The sequence below is a fragment of the Mastigoproctus giganteus genome, chromosome 6, assembly GCF_048544385.1.
Source record: "Mastigoproctus giganteus isolate SK-2022 chromosome 6, ASM4854438v1, whole genome shotgun sequence".
In the NCBI taxonomy this organism is placed as follows: domain Eukaryota; kingdom Metazoa; phylum Arthropoda; class Arachnida; order Uropygi; family Thelyphonidae; genus Mastigoproctus; species Mastigoproctus giganteus.
Window position 1 is genome coordinate 100,685,154 of NC_143580.1, and position 16,650 is coordinate 100,701,803.

The window sequence follows — 16,650 nt, forward strand, 5'->3', positions numbered from 1 at the left end:
CGCTACCCATCATTGCATCCCCTCCTGGTGTGTGAGAAAAAGATGAATGAGTTGAGTGCAATAATAAAAAAAAAAATAAATAAATAAATAAATAAAAAAAAAAAAAAAAATATATATATATATATATATATATAAAAAAAAAATTATAAAATAAGAAAAAAGTATAAAAAAAATATAAATAAAAAAATAAAAAAAAAAATTATAAAATAAGAAAAAAGTATAAAAAAAAAATAAAAAAATAAGAAAAAAGTATAAAAAAAAAAAAAAAAAAAGAATGCAAGTAGAGTGAGAATGCACATTACGAATGAAGTAAATGTGTGTCCCCCCCCCCTTCACCTGGTAGGTTCCCCACTGCCAGCTAACATATCCCACCCCCAGAGCGGGATGGGCAGCTGGACCTTCATACCGGATTCGACACTCCTTGGACATGACACCGACGAAGACATTCTGCGGCTTTGCTGCCAACACGCCATTGGTGATCCGAACTGGGTACTCTAACCTGGTTCCCTTTAAAACCCCATCCCCAGGCAGGGAATGGAGGAGACGGATCTCTGTCTCCTCTCCTCCCTGCCTACCCCCCATATTTCGCCTGGTGGGGCTCGTCTCCACTGACCTCTTTGGGGATGTCTACTCTATCCGTCCCTATTCTTCTATCTGTTTCCTCCCCAGTCTTCAATCTCCCCCCCCCCTCTCTCTCTCTCTCTCTCTTTCACTAAATCGACCTAGTACACCCCTTAACAATGCCGCCAAATTATAACCAACGTCTAAATTCTACCGGTTTTGTGCAAATCTCTAAGATATCTAACACTATCAGCTTTTATCTAGCGTTACATGTCTAAATTTAATAACATCAAAATTTTGCCCGACCTATTTGGCCTTTAACACATCTCTTTAGTGTTCAACCCTAACCAGCGATTTCCTAACAGCAATCCCATTAAGCATTAATGTCAAATGCATAAAATTTTTTTTTTTTTTTTTTTTTTAAATAGGCCCTAGCCACTGAAATCCCAGGAAACTAGGTGGCAGGACCTGCCAGAGAAAATTGTTGTGATACTGGATACACCCGGCTAGCCTCCACGTGGCAGGGTATGGGCAACGTCGGGCCCCACTAGGGGCCTGGCGGCCAATTAGCCGGATAAACAATGGGCACAACATATCACACTGCACAGACACGACCCACACACTTTCAAGTCTCTGGCTTGACAGTGTACTGTCCTCGATACAGTGAAACACACGCGGAGATGGGAGAAATCCCAGGTGCCGTCTGACACGAACATACCTTATACCTTATACCTTATAGATAGTCAATTCTAGTCTGCATCTAAAATCTTCGTATTGGGCACACTCAAACATAATGTGCACCCAGCTTTCTTGTTCCCCCCAAGTACAACGCAGATCCTCCACTATTCCCAATGCTGTATGATTTGCATTGAAAGCCCCATCACCCGTAAATATTGCGACTCCCTCCCCCCTCTACGATCCTCTCTAGAGCAACAGAGCATCTGGTACCCAGCCTGAGGAGCGCAGGCAATTAGTCCCGTCCATTCCTAAGTCACGTTTCGGCAATGCAGAGAATATCAAAGGTTTTAGAGAGGTGAAGCTGTTCGACAGTGTCTAGACAGTGTTCGACAAATACTCTTTGCATTCTGATAGACAATTCTAATGGTGGTAGTCATAGTAACTGGAGTTCATACAGGTGGCAAGTCTCTTTTTAAGGTTCGCATTAGTCAACTGTGCGTTGTGATGTGTACAGCGATATCCTTCCCAGGTGTGGAATCCTGGGGATTGTCATTATATTCTTCCGAGAGTGCGAATGAATGATATGTGGACAGTTTGTTTCCAGTGGTAAGTTTGTTCTCAGTGAAGTTATCTGATTTCTCATGCGTTTTGTTGGCTTGGGACCTTGGTAGCTTTAATTTCTATTGCGTTTGATGTCGATGTCGGTGGTTCATTGCGGTTCTTGGCTTCTAATCTAGGAAGGGTTTGACGAGGGTTCCGGGGGGTGGGGCACTGCCTTGGATCCAGCACAAAGCTCATCTTCTCTGGGTGGCAGGTAAGGATGAAAGAGGCGTAGGTTGGATACCTGATTCTTCTCTGTCTCACATTAATATTCATCCCAGTTACTTCTGCAAACGTGGCCTTAATGCTGTCTGGTTTAGTAATCGGTTCCAGTTGGGATATAAAGATTTGTCAACGAGTCCGATCCGCTGTGATGTTGTAAGAATTAGAATGAGTCCTCCTAAAGGAACGTTCTGTGGCATCTGTATTGCCCTGTTGTCTTCCATGTTCCATTTTTTGATATGTTGAATATATCATCCGTGTTTCTTTTGAGTGAACATGTTGATCGGTGGGAAATGCCTTGGGCAGGGAGGATACAAGCTGCATATAAGCCTTGCTGGTGGGATCCTTTGGTTATTCTGAGCATAGTTTTTGCCGTTGACTACTTCTGTAAATGTGGGTCTTGATGCAAACTTTCCAGTATGGATTGTCTGCTTTAACCTTTTAGGTTTAGTATTATTTTGGGTTAGTATTTTGGAGACAGCCAACTGAGAGGTCTTTGAGTGGCTACCCCCAGTTGTTAGATGCAGATTTGGAAGAGTTACCGTCATTGAACCCTGCATCTCTGCTATTGAACTGATTCTTATCTCGTTGTATTACAGCATTCCAACAATCAGTACGGTTTTAAGCAGGGCAATTCTACGGAGGATGCCATGCATCACCTACTGACAACAGTTAAAAACACAGAGGAGAAATATATGCTGGCAATCTCCATTGACTTTGCTGGGGCATTTGACACATTCTGGTGGCCTAGTGTCCTTAGGAGACTTCGCCAGGCAAATGCCCCACAAAACCTCTATAAGGTAATAAACAGCTACCTTACAGACACAAGTGTCTCAGTACGCACAAGGTTTCAGGAATTGACACGCCCTGTGAATAAAGGCTGCCCGCAGGTTTCAATCCTTGGCCCTTTCTTTTGGAACATTGTTCTGGACGAATTTCTGGCTTTGGATCTGGGCCCCGTGGAAAGTCTGGAGTTTGCAGATGACATGATTTTCCTTGTAAAAGGTAACTCACGAGTGGTTGTAGAGCAAAGATCAAATGCCGCCCTCTTGCAGCTGCAGGAGTGGGCACAAATGCACATGCTCAAAATATCGCCTGAAAAAACCAAACAAATACTTCTAAAAGGCAATTTGGACATAAGAAGACATCGACAAATCAAAATTAACACAACCACTATAAAAATGGTAACAGAACTAAAATATCTTGGAGTGGTCTTTTATTCAAAATTAACTTTTTATCCCCATTTGATCTACTTGGCGAAAAAAGTGAGAAATTATGCAGGTATGATTGCCAGGATCAGTCGAGCAGACTGGGGACTCAAAAGAAAGACCCTGGCATTCATATACCGTGCAATGTTCCTACCTGTTATCACCTATGGAGCCGGTGCGTGGTTCGTCCGCTCGGCCATAGTAAGAAATAGGAATAAATTAGAATCGATACAAAGGACAATACTACTCACTATTAGCAGAGCATGTCGCACAGTAAGCACACCTGCACAACAGTTGCTGGCCGGAACTCTCCCACTTTACTTGGAAGTAGCCAAGAGAGGCTTATATTATAGATTTTAAAAGGGCATACCCACAGAATTTCTGGGGACAGCCCTTGACACAGCCAACCCCTTGAATGATGAAAGAAAAAGAATAGCCACAAAGCTCCACGAGCTATGGTAAACAAAGTGGGAGCAGGAAACCAGAGGTCTGTGTACCAAACGGTTTCTGCCACGGGTGTCAATGGTTAGCCCAAAGCCACCTGAGTGGTATGCCCCTGGACTTTTTACAACATTTATATTGACAGGTCACGGCTCCCTAAAGGCGAAACTAACCTCCTTAGGCCTGACCGATGACCCAAACTGCACCTGTGGCGAAAGTGAAGACTGGGCACACATTCTATATGAATGTATAATATATGACATCCCCAGAACAGAGCTAATAGCACAGACCGGTCCCCTTCCCAGGGGAGAAGAACATCTGTTCATCATAGAGGAGCAAAATTATAAAGCTTTTACATTTTTCACACAGAAAGTATTCGAAATGCGCAGAGCAATGCAAAGAATGGCAATTCAGCCACCCAGCAATTAAACAATAATCAATAGTAAAATTGCCCACGTTTCTCACCACGCCCAGACGATGACTTAAAAACTGTCAGGATAGCAGTATTCTGCACCTTGACAGAAACCTGACATGACAAACCTCCCCAGGATTACCCTGCCATGTGTAGGAACCTGGGGCCCCATGCCAAATAAGTAACCACGTAGGGGAGGGAGATGTACAGGGAGCAGATTAGCTGAAAAATATCAGTAGGCTAGTAGCGAAGGGATGCAATGTAGTATGAATGAATGAGAATGAAAGACAATGAATAGGCTGGTAACTGAGTGAACTAGGAATTATGGTAAAAGGGAACAAATGGCAGTTTTGGTGAAAGAAAGAGTGACCTAGCATGAGGGAAAGAGAGAGTGAATGGGAATGAGTGGAAGAGCAAATGTAACTGGCCGAAAGAATACAAAGTTAAAAATAACTTACATCACTTTATATATACTTACTAACAAACATTTACTAACCACATAAACACTATCACTGCATTCTCCCCTGGCTTACAAAAAAAAAAAAAAAAAAAAAAAAAACAACAACTTGTGGCTAGGCCTGCACCACAACTGAAGAATAACAGTAAGTTGAGGTGCCCAGAGAGTGCAGTGCAGAAATTAAGAATCGAATAAATGAGATGAGAGCTAGAAGAATGAATAAAAGTGTAAGCATATGAGAAAAAGAACACAAACCATAAATGCTACAGTTAAGTACACACTAACCTTAGTTTTAATTAGCATTTAAATTTTAAATTACACTACACATCATTGCATCCCCTCCTGGTGTGTGAGAAAAAGATGAATGAGTGAAAAAAAAAAAAAAAACTTGGAAAAAAAATTATAAAATAAGAAAAAAGTATTTAAAAAAATATATATAAATAAATAAAATTAAAAAAAAAAAATAATAAATAAATAAATAAAAAAAAAAAAAAAAGAATGCAAGTAGAGTGAGAATGCAAATTATGAATGAAGTAAATGTGTGTCTCTCCCACCCCCTTGCCTGGTGGGTTCCCCACTGCCAGCTAACATATCAAACCCCCGGAGCGGGCTGGGCAGCTAAACCGGATTCGACACTCCTTGGACATGACACCGACGAAGACATTCTGCGGCTTTGCTGCCAACACGCCATTGGTGATCTGAACTGGATACTATAACCTGGTTCCCTTTAAAACCCCATCCCCAGGCAGGGGAGGGAGGAGACGGATCTCTGTCTCCTCTCCTTCGCCTGGTGGGGCTCGTCTCCACTGACCTCTTTGGGGATGCCTACTCTATCGTCCCTATTCTTCTATCTGTTTTCCCCCCAGTCTTCAGTCTCCCTCCCTCTCTAACTAAATCAACCCTTAACAATGCCGCCAAATTCTAATGAACGTCTAAATTCTACCGGTAATGTGTAAATCTCTAAGACAACTAACACTATTAGCTAGCGTAAAGCTTCACATGTCTAAATTTAATAACATCAAAATTTTGCCCGACCTATTTGCGACATCAAATTTAGCGTTCAACCCCAACAAGTGATTTCCTAACAGCAATCCCATTAAGCATTAATGTCAAACGCAATTTTTTTTTTTTTAATAGGTCCTAGCCACTGAAATCCCAGGAAACTAGGTGGCACGACCTGCCAGAGCAATTTGTTGTGATACTGGATACACCCGGCTAGCCTCCACGTGGCAGGGTATGGGCAACGTTGGGCCCCACTAGGGGCCTGGCGGCCAATAAGCCGGATAAACAATGGGCACAACATATCACACTGCACAGACACGGCCCACACACTTTCAAGTCTCTGGTTTGACAGTGTATTGTCCTCGATACAGTGAAACACACGCGGAGATGGGAGAAATCCCAGGTGCCGTCCGACACGAACATACCTTATACCTTATACCTTATGTATTACAGCTGTCGCGGAGATGGGAAAAATCCCAGGTGCCGTCTGACACGAAGATACCTGTATTACAGCTATCATTGGATTATGGGCGACAGGCATATGAGCCATTGCATACTTCTTGTGGCTTGTTTTCTGAGGTTCCCTGAGCCACATTGAGTACAGGGTTGCTGGTTATACTGTTCTCATTGGGCATAAATAAGGTAGCTAATTGACGCACTTGATCACTTGTTTGGTTTGGAGACCTATTTCTTGGTTCGTGTCATTGTTCTCTACACGAAGATGCCCGTTCTCATCAGATAAATTCTGCAGACTGTCAGAGATTGATGTGAATTTCCACATTATGTTTTCCAGAAATTGTGCAGTTTGCATGGAGAAGAATTTCATGTGTTCTGCAAAGATGCCATCAATGTTTTTCAGGAGCCTGTTTCAGGAACCTCATCATTAAGGAAGGCACTTTCCGCTTGGCTTTCTTTCCTGCATTCCACAGGGTTTTCATGTGTCGTGGTGATTGTTTGTTGACTGCAGATCCCTCGGTCCATTTCCCACTCCAGGTTATCCGCTATTGAATCAGTTTGACTTCCAGCGTGAGTCTGACTAAAGTTTGATGTTTGGACGTTTGTTTGTCTTATTTTCTACCTCAGAATCATCCTGGATATCTACACATTTCGTTGCGTTTGTCATTTTTTTTGTTCTTTACGTTCTTTGCAGAATAGACAAATGTACTTTTGACGTCGCTGCTTGTTGAACCGCTTTATATTGCATTTAGTACAGGCTGCAGAGTAAAATTTCCGACATGGTACTTGAATCATGCTGTATGGTCAAGGAGAAGTAACTAAAACTTGCTATCTATGAAGGACATAAACGGACACGACAGCTAATAGAATGTTGGAATGTTCAACTGGATAAAGTCTATCTCGATTCGTGATATGAGGCATTCAGCTGAAATTAAAAGAAGAGTTGAAAAAGCAAGATCGGCCTTTTTCAAAATGAAAAGTGTATTATGTAATATGCAAGGGGATCTAAATCTTCGACTAAGAATAATGGAGTGCTACATCTGGTCGACATTACTCTATGGTTGTGAGACTTGGATATTAAATAAAGCAACAATTAAGAAATTGGAGGCATTCGAGATACATGTATAGAAGAATATTACGTATTACATGAACTGCTAAAGTTGCAAATCTGGAAGTCTTGAGATTAGTCACTGGAGAAAGGAAATCAAGAAACAAAAAACTTTTTTTGGTCACATTATGAGACATCAAGAGAATATGCAGTGTCACAAATCATTTTGACTGGAAGAATTAATGGCGAGAGGAAGAACAATATCACGACGAGAGGAAGAACAATATCATGGGGGGATAATTTGAAGGAATGGACAGACAAAACTGTGGAACAATTATTTAATGATTTTTATTGTTATTGTTGTTGTTGCTCTTATATTATTTCTCCCTGACTGGGGAATTACACTCCGTGACGGGTACTGCTTTCAAGTACACAGGGTTGTTGTAATGTCTGTTGTTAGTGTTGGTCGAGGAAATCTGTGACTGTCCTACAGGTATTCAGGATTGCGAATTTCTGGAGTTCCTTGTAGGTGTTCTCTGGGAGACCTATTGCTGCTAGGCTGCTATGTAGTCTTTGTTCCTTACCGGTGGTTGACACGATAATCGGGATGGTCGATACTTCTTGCATATGCCACGTCTCCTTGACCTCATGTCTCAAGTTAGTGTACTTCTTAATTTTGTCCTCATGTATTTTCTGGACATTGCTAGTGTTGGGGACCGCTATGCCAATCAGGAAAGTAGACTTTGATATCTTGTCCACAAGGATTATGTCCGGTCTGTTGTGCGGGATGGTCTTATCCGTTATTATGGCGCGGTGCCAGTACAGCTTGTGGTTTCGGGTCTCTAGTACTGCCTGGGGTTCGTACTTGTAGTGTGGCACACTTTCTTTGGTCAACTGGTATTTCCTCTCTAGCTTCTGATGTATTATCCTGGCTACCTGGTCGTGTCTATGAGTTACTCAGTCTGGGTGATCACCTTGCAACCCACAGTGATGTGTTGGAGTGTTTCTGAGGCCAGGTGGCGTCGTCGACATGTGTCATCTGACATTTTGGCTCCTTTGCGATGTATTTTCTATAGTTTCTGGTGTTGATTACCTGGTTTTGGATGGACAGCATGAATCCTTCAGTCTCGGGGAAGAGCGTCCCGCTTGTGAGCTATGCATTGGAAGCAATGTTATCGATATGATCTTGATGGCGGTCACTGTATTGTCTTCCATGGAGTATCTTCTTTGCCCATCCTTCTAACTTCGTTTCTTGTACCGTCTGGGTGGGTGGGTGTTCCTCGCTTAGGTTGAGTGGGGTATACCACTTATCTATCTTCCTTATGGCCTGTTGGAGTGCTGCTGTGTTTTTCTCGAAGTAATCCTTCAGGTTAACTATCACTGTTTCTGTTGCTCCATCAGGTCTATCAGGCCCCTTCCTCCCTCTTTCCGAGCTATTGTTAGTCTCTCCACTGCTGACTTCGGGTGGAATTGGCAGCTGTTGTCCATCATTGTCCTTGTCTTTCGCATGAAAGACAAGGACAGTCTAGCTCGGTGTTTGTCCAATCTATGACCCCGAAGTTGTATGTTAGTACTGGAGCTGAATAGGTGTTTATGGCTTTAACTGTGTTCCCTCCGTTCAATTTTGCTTTCAGCAGGCTTCTGAGTCTCTGATCATATTTTTCGGCCACGCACTTCTTGATTTCCTTGTGCTCTAACTGCTGAGCCTGCATCGTCCCTAGGTATTTTTAGTTTTCTCGTTCTCTCATAGCTTTGATCTCTTTACTAGTCGGCAGCTGGTAGTTTCGGCCAACTAAATTTCCCTGGTGCAGTGTATGGGTCTTGCATTTGTCTAGACGAAATTCCATCCAGATGTCCTTGTTGAATTCTTCGATGATCCGGAGTAGTTGCTGGAGTTACTTCTTGGTTGCCGTGTAGAACTTGATGTCATCCATGTACATCAGGGGGGTGAGGGTGTACAAATTCTTTCTTCCTTCTTTGAGGTTATATCCATACTTTCTGCCGTTAAGCATGGTGGAAAGCGGGTTGAATGCTAGACAGAACCACAGTGGGTTCAGTGCATCTCCATGAAAGATTCCTCTTCTAATGGGGAATGGCCTGGTTGTGATGTTCTCGACCTTAATGGTGGTACTCCATTTCGCCATGTTACTCCTAGGAAGTTTGTCACTATCGGCTTAACACTGTAGATCTCCAGGGTCTCTATCAGTCAGCTATGAGGCACGGAGTCGAAGGCCTTGCAGCAATCGATATAGGCCGTGTATAGGTTGCGGTGCTTCTTGCAGGCTTGCTCCATAACTGCGGCATCTATGGTTGATTGCTCCTTGCATCCTTTCTGCTGTTCGGCCATTATGATCTGACTGTCTAAGTGGTCTGATATCTTCTTGGTTATGCAGCTGGTCAGGATCTTGTACATCGTTGGCAGGCAGGTGTTTAGTCTGTATTTCACCGGGTTTCTTGTATCTTCGTCTTTAGGCTTCAGGCATGTGACTCGTTCGGTGAGAAACATTCGGGATTGTCTCCGGGTGCCTTGTCATTCGAATGAACTGCTCTGCTAGGTGCTTGTGTGTGCAGGTGAGCTTCTTTTACCAGTAGTTGTGGTTGTTATCGATTCCTGGGATTCGCCGGTTGTGGGTGTTCCTGATCGACTGTGTTACTTTTTCTTCTCGAATTTTCCACTCTCACATCTCTTGTATGTCCTTGGTTTCCTTTCATTCTACTTCTATCTAGGGTGCTCTGTTGTTACGTCTTACTTTATTTTTATTATTATTGTAAACGAATTCTCTTGATAAATAAAATTGTATTGTATTGTATTATTATTATTATTATTATTATTATTATTATTATATAATGAACTCTTGTGTAGTCTTAGCTCCACATTATACTGAGATTCTTAAAATTATAGAACAATTAAAGAACAAGAAATCTTACGGACTGGACTGTATTACTGTAACCGAGGTAAAGAGAAACAAAGAACAGTTCTCTGTTCTCTTGGTAGAGCTAATAGCACGGATCTTAGAGTCGGGAAGCTATCCTACAAATTTACTCTCATTTAAGGTAATTCCTATATATAAAAAGGGGCCACCTAATGACTTTTGCAATTACAGACCGATAACAATACAGTCAGTTTTAAATGAGATAATAGAAAATTATATATTTTCCCATATAAGCAAATATTTCCATCAATATGGACTATTAAACAACTCTCTATTCTCATATCAGAAGGGCAAGAGCACACAGACATTATTAGAGAACTTAGTAGACTCTATAAACTTACATTTAAACAACAATAACTTCATATTGATTTTATTTATAGATTTGACCAAAGCATATGACCTAATTGATATCACAATATTGAAACAGAAATTACTGAAATATGGTATAAGGGGAAGACTCGATCAACTCCTAGCAAATTATTTAACCAAGAGAAAAACAACAGTAGAAGTAGAAAATACAAAGGGAAAATATTATAATGTAAAGAGAGGAGTACCTCAGGGCACACATGCTGGGCCAATCATGTTCAACATCTATATAAATGACATATTCGAAGTAATTAAGAACTCCTTTATAAAAATTTATGCAGATGATATAATCTTATATAAAATAGGAAAGAACCTAACAAAAATGGAGAATGATTTACAACAGGATGCAATACATTTACAAACTTGGTTGCACGATAATAAATTAGCACTCAGCTTTGAAAAAACAAAATTTTTGGTAACAAGACCTCCTCATCAAACCTTGGACATTCAACTCTCTATCAAATTGCACAAACATGATTGCCTACATGATCAGAATTTCAAGAACTGCAAATGTCCAGCTGCGGAAGAAGTTTCAAATCATTGTTACCTTGGGTTATGGATTGACTACAGTCTAATTTGGGCAATGCAAATAACAAACTTGTACAAAAAAAATGAGATTTTATGTGTACGTTTTCTACTACATTAAGAATAAGTTAAATCTTAGAACAAAAGTTACCTTATTTTATGCATTAGTGGACTCCCAACTCAATTATTTAGTAACTATATGGGCATGAGCAAACAAAACAGAAATAAGGGCAATAAACAACTTAATTAATAGGATTCTGAAACTTTTAATGGGGACAAACTCTTGGAATGACCTGAACAAGAGAAGGCAATTTTTGTTGAAACATAAAATACTGTATACAGTTCAAAAACTGAAGTTAAATCTATTCTTAAAAAATCTTAACACTATTTTTGAAGAGTCGAATCTGCAAAGAAATGTCTCACAAAATTTAGGGAACCCAAAAGCAATTACTTTGCCTCCCCCAAGGATACTAAATAGATTTGGAGATAGCCACATAATGAATATAATAAACAACTTGTTGGCTAGCATTGATTTCAGGCTTAGGAGGAGTTACCCCATCTCCAAATTAAAATTCCTAATAAGAAAATTCTTGATATTCAATGACACAGTAGATTAGAATTGATATGCAGATAAACTACTACCTCTGTTTACAGTGTGGAATATACTATGTGTAGTGACTTCATAGTCTTTTCTGTAAGATAACAAATTCGTTATCTTACAAAACTGTTGTAAAGGAAGAATTACAACTTGTTGTCAAGAAATTTACTTTTCTTAACAAGTTCATTTATTGTAAACGAATTCTCTTGATAAATAAAATTGTATTGTATTATTATTATTATTATTATTATTATTATTATTGTAAATAAATTCTCTTGATAAAATAAAATTATATTGTATTGTATTATTATTATTATTATTATTATTATTATTATTATTGCTGCTGCTCTTATATTATTTCTGTCTGATTGGGGGTTCCACCTCGTGACGGGTATTGCTACCAAATGCACAGGGTGGTTGTTATTATGTCTGATGTTACTGTTGGTCCAGGAACTCTCTGACAATCCTACAGGTGTTCAGGTTTGCGACTTTCTGGAGTTCCTTGTAGGTGTTTGCTGGGAGACCTATTGCTGCTAGGCTGTTATGTAAGGTCTTTGGCACCATACTTCTGGTTGACACGACGATCGGGATGGTCGTTATTTGTTGCATACGCCACATCTCTTTGATTTCCTCTCTTAGGTGCATGTACTTCTGATTTTTTCCACATGGATTTTCTGCAGGTTGCCAGTACTGCTATGTCAATCAGATAGGTAGCCTTTTCCTTCTTGTCCACAAGGGTTATGTCCGGTCTGTTGTGCGGGTTTGTCCTATCCGTTATTATGGCGCGGTCCCAGTACAGCTTGTTGGTTGGGGTTTCTAGTACGGCCTGGCGTTCGGACTTGTAGTACGGTACACTTTCTTCAGTCAACTGGTATTTCTTGCTAGCTTCTGATGTATTATCCTGGCTACCTGCTTGTGTCCATTAGTGCACTTAGTCTGGGCGATCACCTTGCATCCCGCGGTGATGTGTTGGATCGTTTCTGAGGCCAGGTGGCATCGTCGACATATGTCATCTAACACTCCGGACTCCTTTGCGATGTATTTTCTATAGTTCCTGGTTGATTTCCTGGCCTTGGATGGCGAGCATGAATCTTTCGGTCTCGGGAAAGAGCGTCCCGCTCGTGAGCCATGCATTGGAAGCAATTTTATGTATGTGACCCTGATGGAGATCATTGTAGTCAAATGACACGCAACTATTTAGTCTAGATGAACTTGCACTTGCAGTTTCTAAAATCAATCTATCAAAATGTTCTGGATTGGACTTAGTTGAAAATGTGGCAATCAAAAGATTTCACCAAAATTTTCATATATACATTCAACATTTATTGTTGAATGTATTCAACAAATGTCTATTAGAGGGGACGTTTCCAAATTTTTGGAAGATTGCGTTAGTAAATATGCTCAGGAAGCCTGAAAATTTGGCAACGGATCCCAAGGCCCTATATCCCTTCTACGAAAGCTTGGAAAGCTTTATGAGAGATTATTAGCGCCTAGGATGCAGAAGGTTTTGGCTACAAGTAATATGATTTTTAATTCACAATTCGGCTTTAAGAAAGGCTCCTCCACTGAATATGTCATCAGAAATTTGATGAATCTAGGTAAAACTACAGACAAGAAATACATGGTGGTTGTTTTTACCGACGCTGCGGGTGTTTTCGATACACTCTGGTGAGAGAACGCCCTCAAGTCATTTAGAGAGGCAGAATGTACTGATTTATTATATAAGGTTATTAGACCTTATTTTTCAAATAGGCAGATAAAAGAAATCTCACAACATCTGGTATTTTCAAAATTCATTTGCAGAGGATGCCCATAAGGCATCCTCTGCAAATGAATGAGGACGCTCCTCTGGAATTATATTTTAGACGAATGGTTACTAAAAGAAAGTCAAATTTGCAATAAAATAGCATATGCCGACGATTTAATGCTATGCATACCAGGCAGGTCAAGACTTTTGTTATAAACACATGGGAAAGAAATCCCGGATGATTTTCTGGAATGGTCTAGAATAAGCAAATTAAAAATTTCTTAGGCGAAAATTAAAATGATGATCTTCAATAATAAACTGGATTACAACAGACCTCCTAAACTTTATATCAACAATGTCCAAATTCCTTATGTTTCTCAAAATCTTGGTCTCTTAAATTGATGATAAATTTTCTTTTATCCCCCACATAAAGAACTTAACTGAAAACATTAAGTCGTTTACTGACAATGGGATTAGGCTCTCGAGCTGATTTATTAAGGGAGAACGACACACTCTACAAGATCTTTATGACTGGTAGATTGTTACATAAAAATTGAGTGTCTGTTAGTAAAACAATGTTAATTAAGTATATTTGCCAGCTTTTGTAAAGAACTAACTTAATTTTAGTGAATTTTTTCCAGAAAAAATCACCACTGTGCTTTACTATGGGAATCTGATACTGTGTGGAATAACTTTTTTAATTTCAAGGATTTCGTTAAAAGCGAAGTGTTTGCTCTTAAATCATTGTTAGATACGTTAACTGGCCAATTTTTGTAGAGAAATAATAGAAATTAAGTGAGTTCTTGAAGAAAGAATTATTTTCAATGCTTCTCTATGAAACTTACGAAAAAGTGCAGAATTTTCTGCATTTTAGAACGAAAATCTTTGATTTTTGCCAGTTTTGACACATTGCATCTTAAGTAATACTCAACGATCTCGATTATAAAACTCATTAAACATTTAATATAGCTTATTTATAGGTATATTAACATATTATCATCAAGTTTTCAATAAGCAATTGATTTCCCATTCTATCCTGCGATTTATTAAGGGAGAATGAAACACTCTACAAGATCTTTATGACTGGTAGATTGTTACATAAAAATTGTAGTCTCTGGTAGTAAAACAATGTTAAATAAGTATATTTGCCAGCTTTGTAAAGAACTAACGGAAAGTAAGTGAGTTTTTTCCAGAAAAAAATCACCTGTATGCTTTTCTATGGGAAGCTGATAGCGTGGGAATATCTTTTTTAATTTCAAAGATTTCAATAAAAACTAAGTGCTGTCGAGTATATGTGCATGAGTTAAGTAAATTGACCAATTTACTTAACTTGTTAAGTAAATTGGTCAATTTTAGTTAAGTTTAGTTAAGTAAATTGACCAATTTATTTAACTTGAAGAAGCAGGATCTACTCCTATGCCCCTCTTCTTTAATAACGGGAATCGAAACCGAATATACACTTATTATTGAAAGAAAAATCGGAAATTAAGTGTGTTTTTTCCAGAAAAAATCACCCCTATGCTTTACTATGGGAATCTGATACATTTTCTATAAACAAATATTTTCTTGTTTAAAATTTCAAGGGGGGAGCGATTAGGAGAAAGTATAAAAAAGTCCTTTAGGGGTAGCGATAATTAAAAAAAAAATGTTGAGAAACACTGTTTTAGACTGATGAACACTATCGATATTCACGGAGCGATTTGCAGCACGTGTTACCAAGAAGGCAGCCATTTTTGCATTCTTTAACAATGAGTAATGATGAAATTGCATTAATGGATGTCACAATTTGAATTTTACATAACTTGAGGCTTTCTGTCATAAAATATTTTGTTTATCTTAAGCCAATAATAAAATAAATGAATAAAACGCATGAAAAAATAAATAAATAAAATGCATGAAAAAAAAATATATATAACGCATAAATTAATATATACATTGAATATAAAAATACATAAAATAACTAAACGAGCATATAAAATACTAACGGATTATAGGAAAAAACAAAACTTATTTATTTTAAATAGATCGAAATAAAATCATTTGAAAATATCCTTAACAAATCAAGCTAGTAGCTTGCTCCAGCGACTCGCCTCTCAAGCAAACTTGTGTAAACACGATTTCAGAGAGATACAAAAAATGCCGCTTAGAGCAGTGGTTCCCAAACTCCTCAGATCTATGAACCGACCCCTTCAAAAATGAAAAAGAAGTTCGCGAATCACATATATATATATATATGTTTCTTTGCGTGTGTGCATATATGTATGAAAATTCAAAAAAATTCAAAGTTTTATGTTTAAAACAACTCAACTTTATTCTAATTTTTACATAAATATATAATAATAACTTTATCTATCACCAATTTGCTATACGTAGAACAAATAATTTTACCATTTCTCAGAGGATCGTTTCGCGGACTCCCTGGAACTGGTTTACGGACCCGCTGTTTGGGAACCGCAGCCTTACAGGAATCAACATTCTCCTTACATATTTATGTTATAAATACGTGAAATATTTTTGTTTAATTGTATTCTTTTCTGCCTTCAAATGGCGCTTTGTATTTGTTTCCTAATCAGTTATTTTTCTGTAGGTACGTGTACACCGAGGACCTTGTTCTTCTTAGCGTCGACCAAGCAATGGCTGTCACAACAATTGCAGACCGATACATGGTGTTTGATCTACGCAAACGTTGTATTAAATATTTATACGATAATGTTGCCTCGGATAATGTATGCCAGCTTTATGAATTTTCATGTTCATTACATATCAGAAAATTGAGAAAGCGTTGCCTATTCCTGATTTGTAGCGATACCTTCTCTGTGATTTCCAGCTCATCATTTATTGTTGCCCTTTCCTCAACAGTTAAAACAATAATAAAAATGACCACTTTACATCTACCATCTGAGGAAGTTGTTTTAGATGCCATAATGCGTTGGGCTAAAGAGGAAGCAAAGAGGAAAGCTTGTTACAGACTATTTGGTGGACTACGCTCTGTCATCAATCCATTTCTGCCTTGTGTACATTTCTTAAATCTAACTCCTTTGCAGTTTGTAAAGTTCCTCATGAAGCATAGAGTGTTCTGTACGAATGAAGCATTGGCTATTCTAATGAACACAGTGCTAGCAGGATCTACTCCTATGCCGGTCTTTTTTAATAACGGGAATCGAAACCGAATGTACACTTATTATTGATTATGACTGGGAAAAAAATAATTATTAACTAAGTAAAAAATCGGAACTGCATACAAAAATTTTTAGATGAATATCTGTTTTGTTCAGTTTCTTAGTGGTTCAAATCCAGTCGCATATCTCCAGTTTAATTTTGACTTTTTTCAAACTGATGATATAAGAAAATAAAAAAAATACGTAAAGATGAGATGTGTCACTTATCATACGATGG

At 38.8% G+C, this 16,650-nt stretch overlaps 1 protein-coding gene across 1 annotated transcript in view; it reads left to right on the top strand.

The window, feature by feature from the left end:
- LOC150084477 (BTB/POZ domain-containing protein 6-like) overlaps positions 1 to 16,442 on the top strand; it is a 45,092-nt gene extending 28,650 nt beyond the window's left edge. Inside the window, exon 2 of the mRNA XM_090376256.1 lies at positions 15,842 to 16,442. Coding sequence (XP_090232382.1) covers positions 15,842 to 16,442 — 601 coding nt within the window. The remainder of the gene's footprint in view (positions 1 to 15,841) is intronic.
- Positions 16,443 to 16,650: the final 208 nt, after the last annotated feature.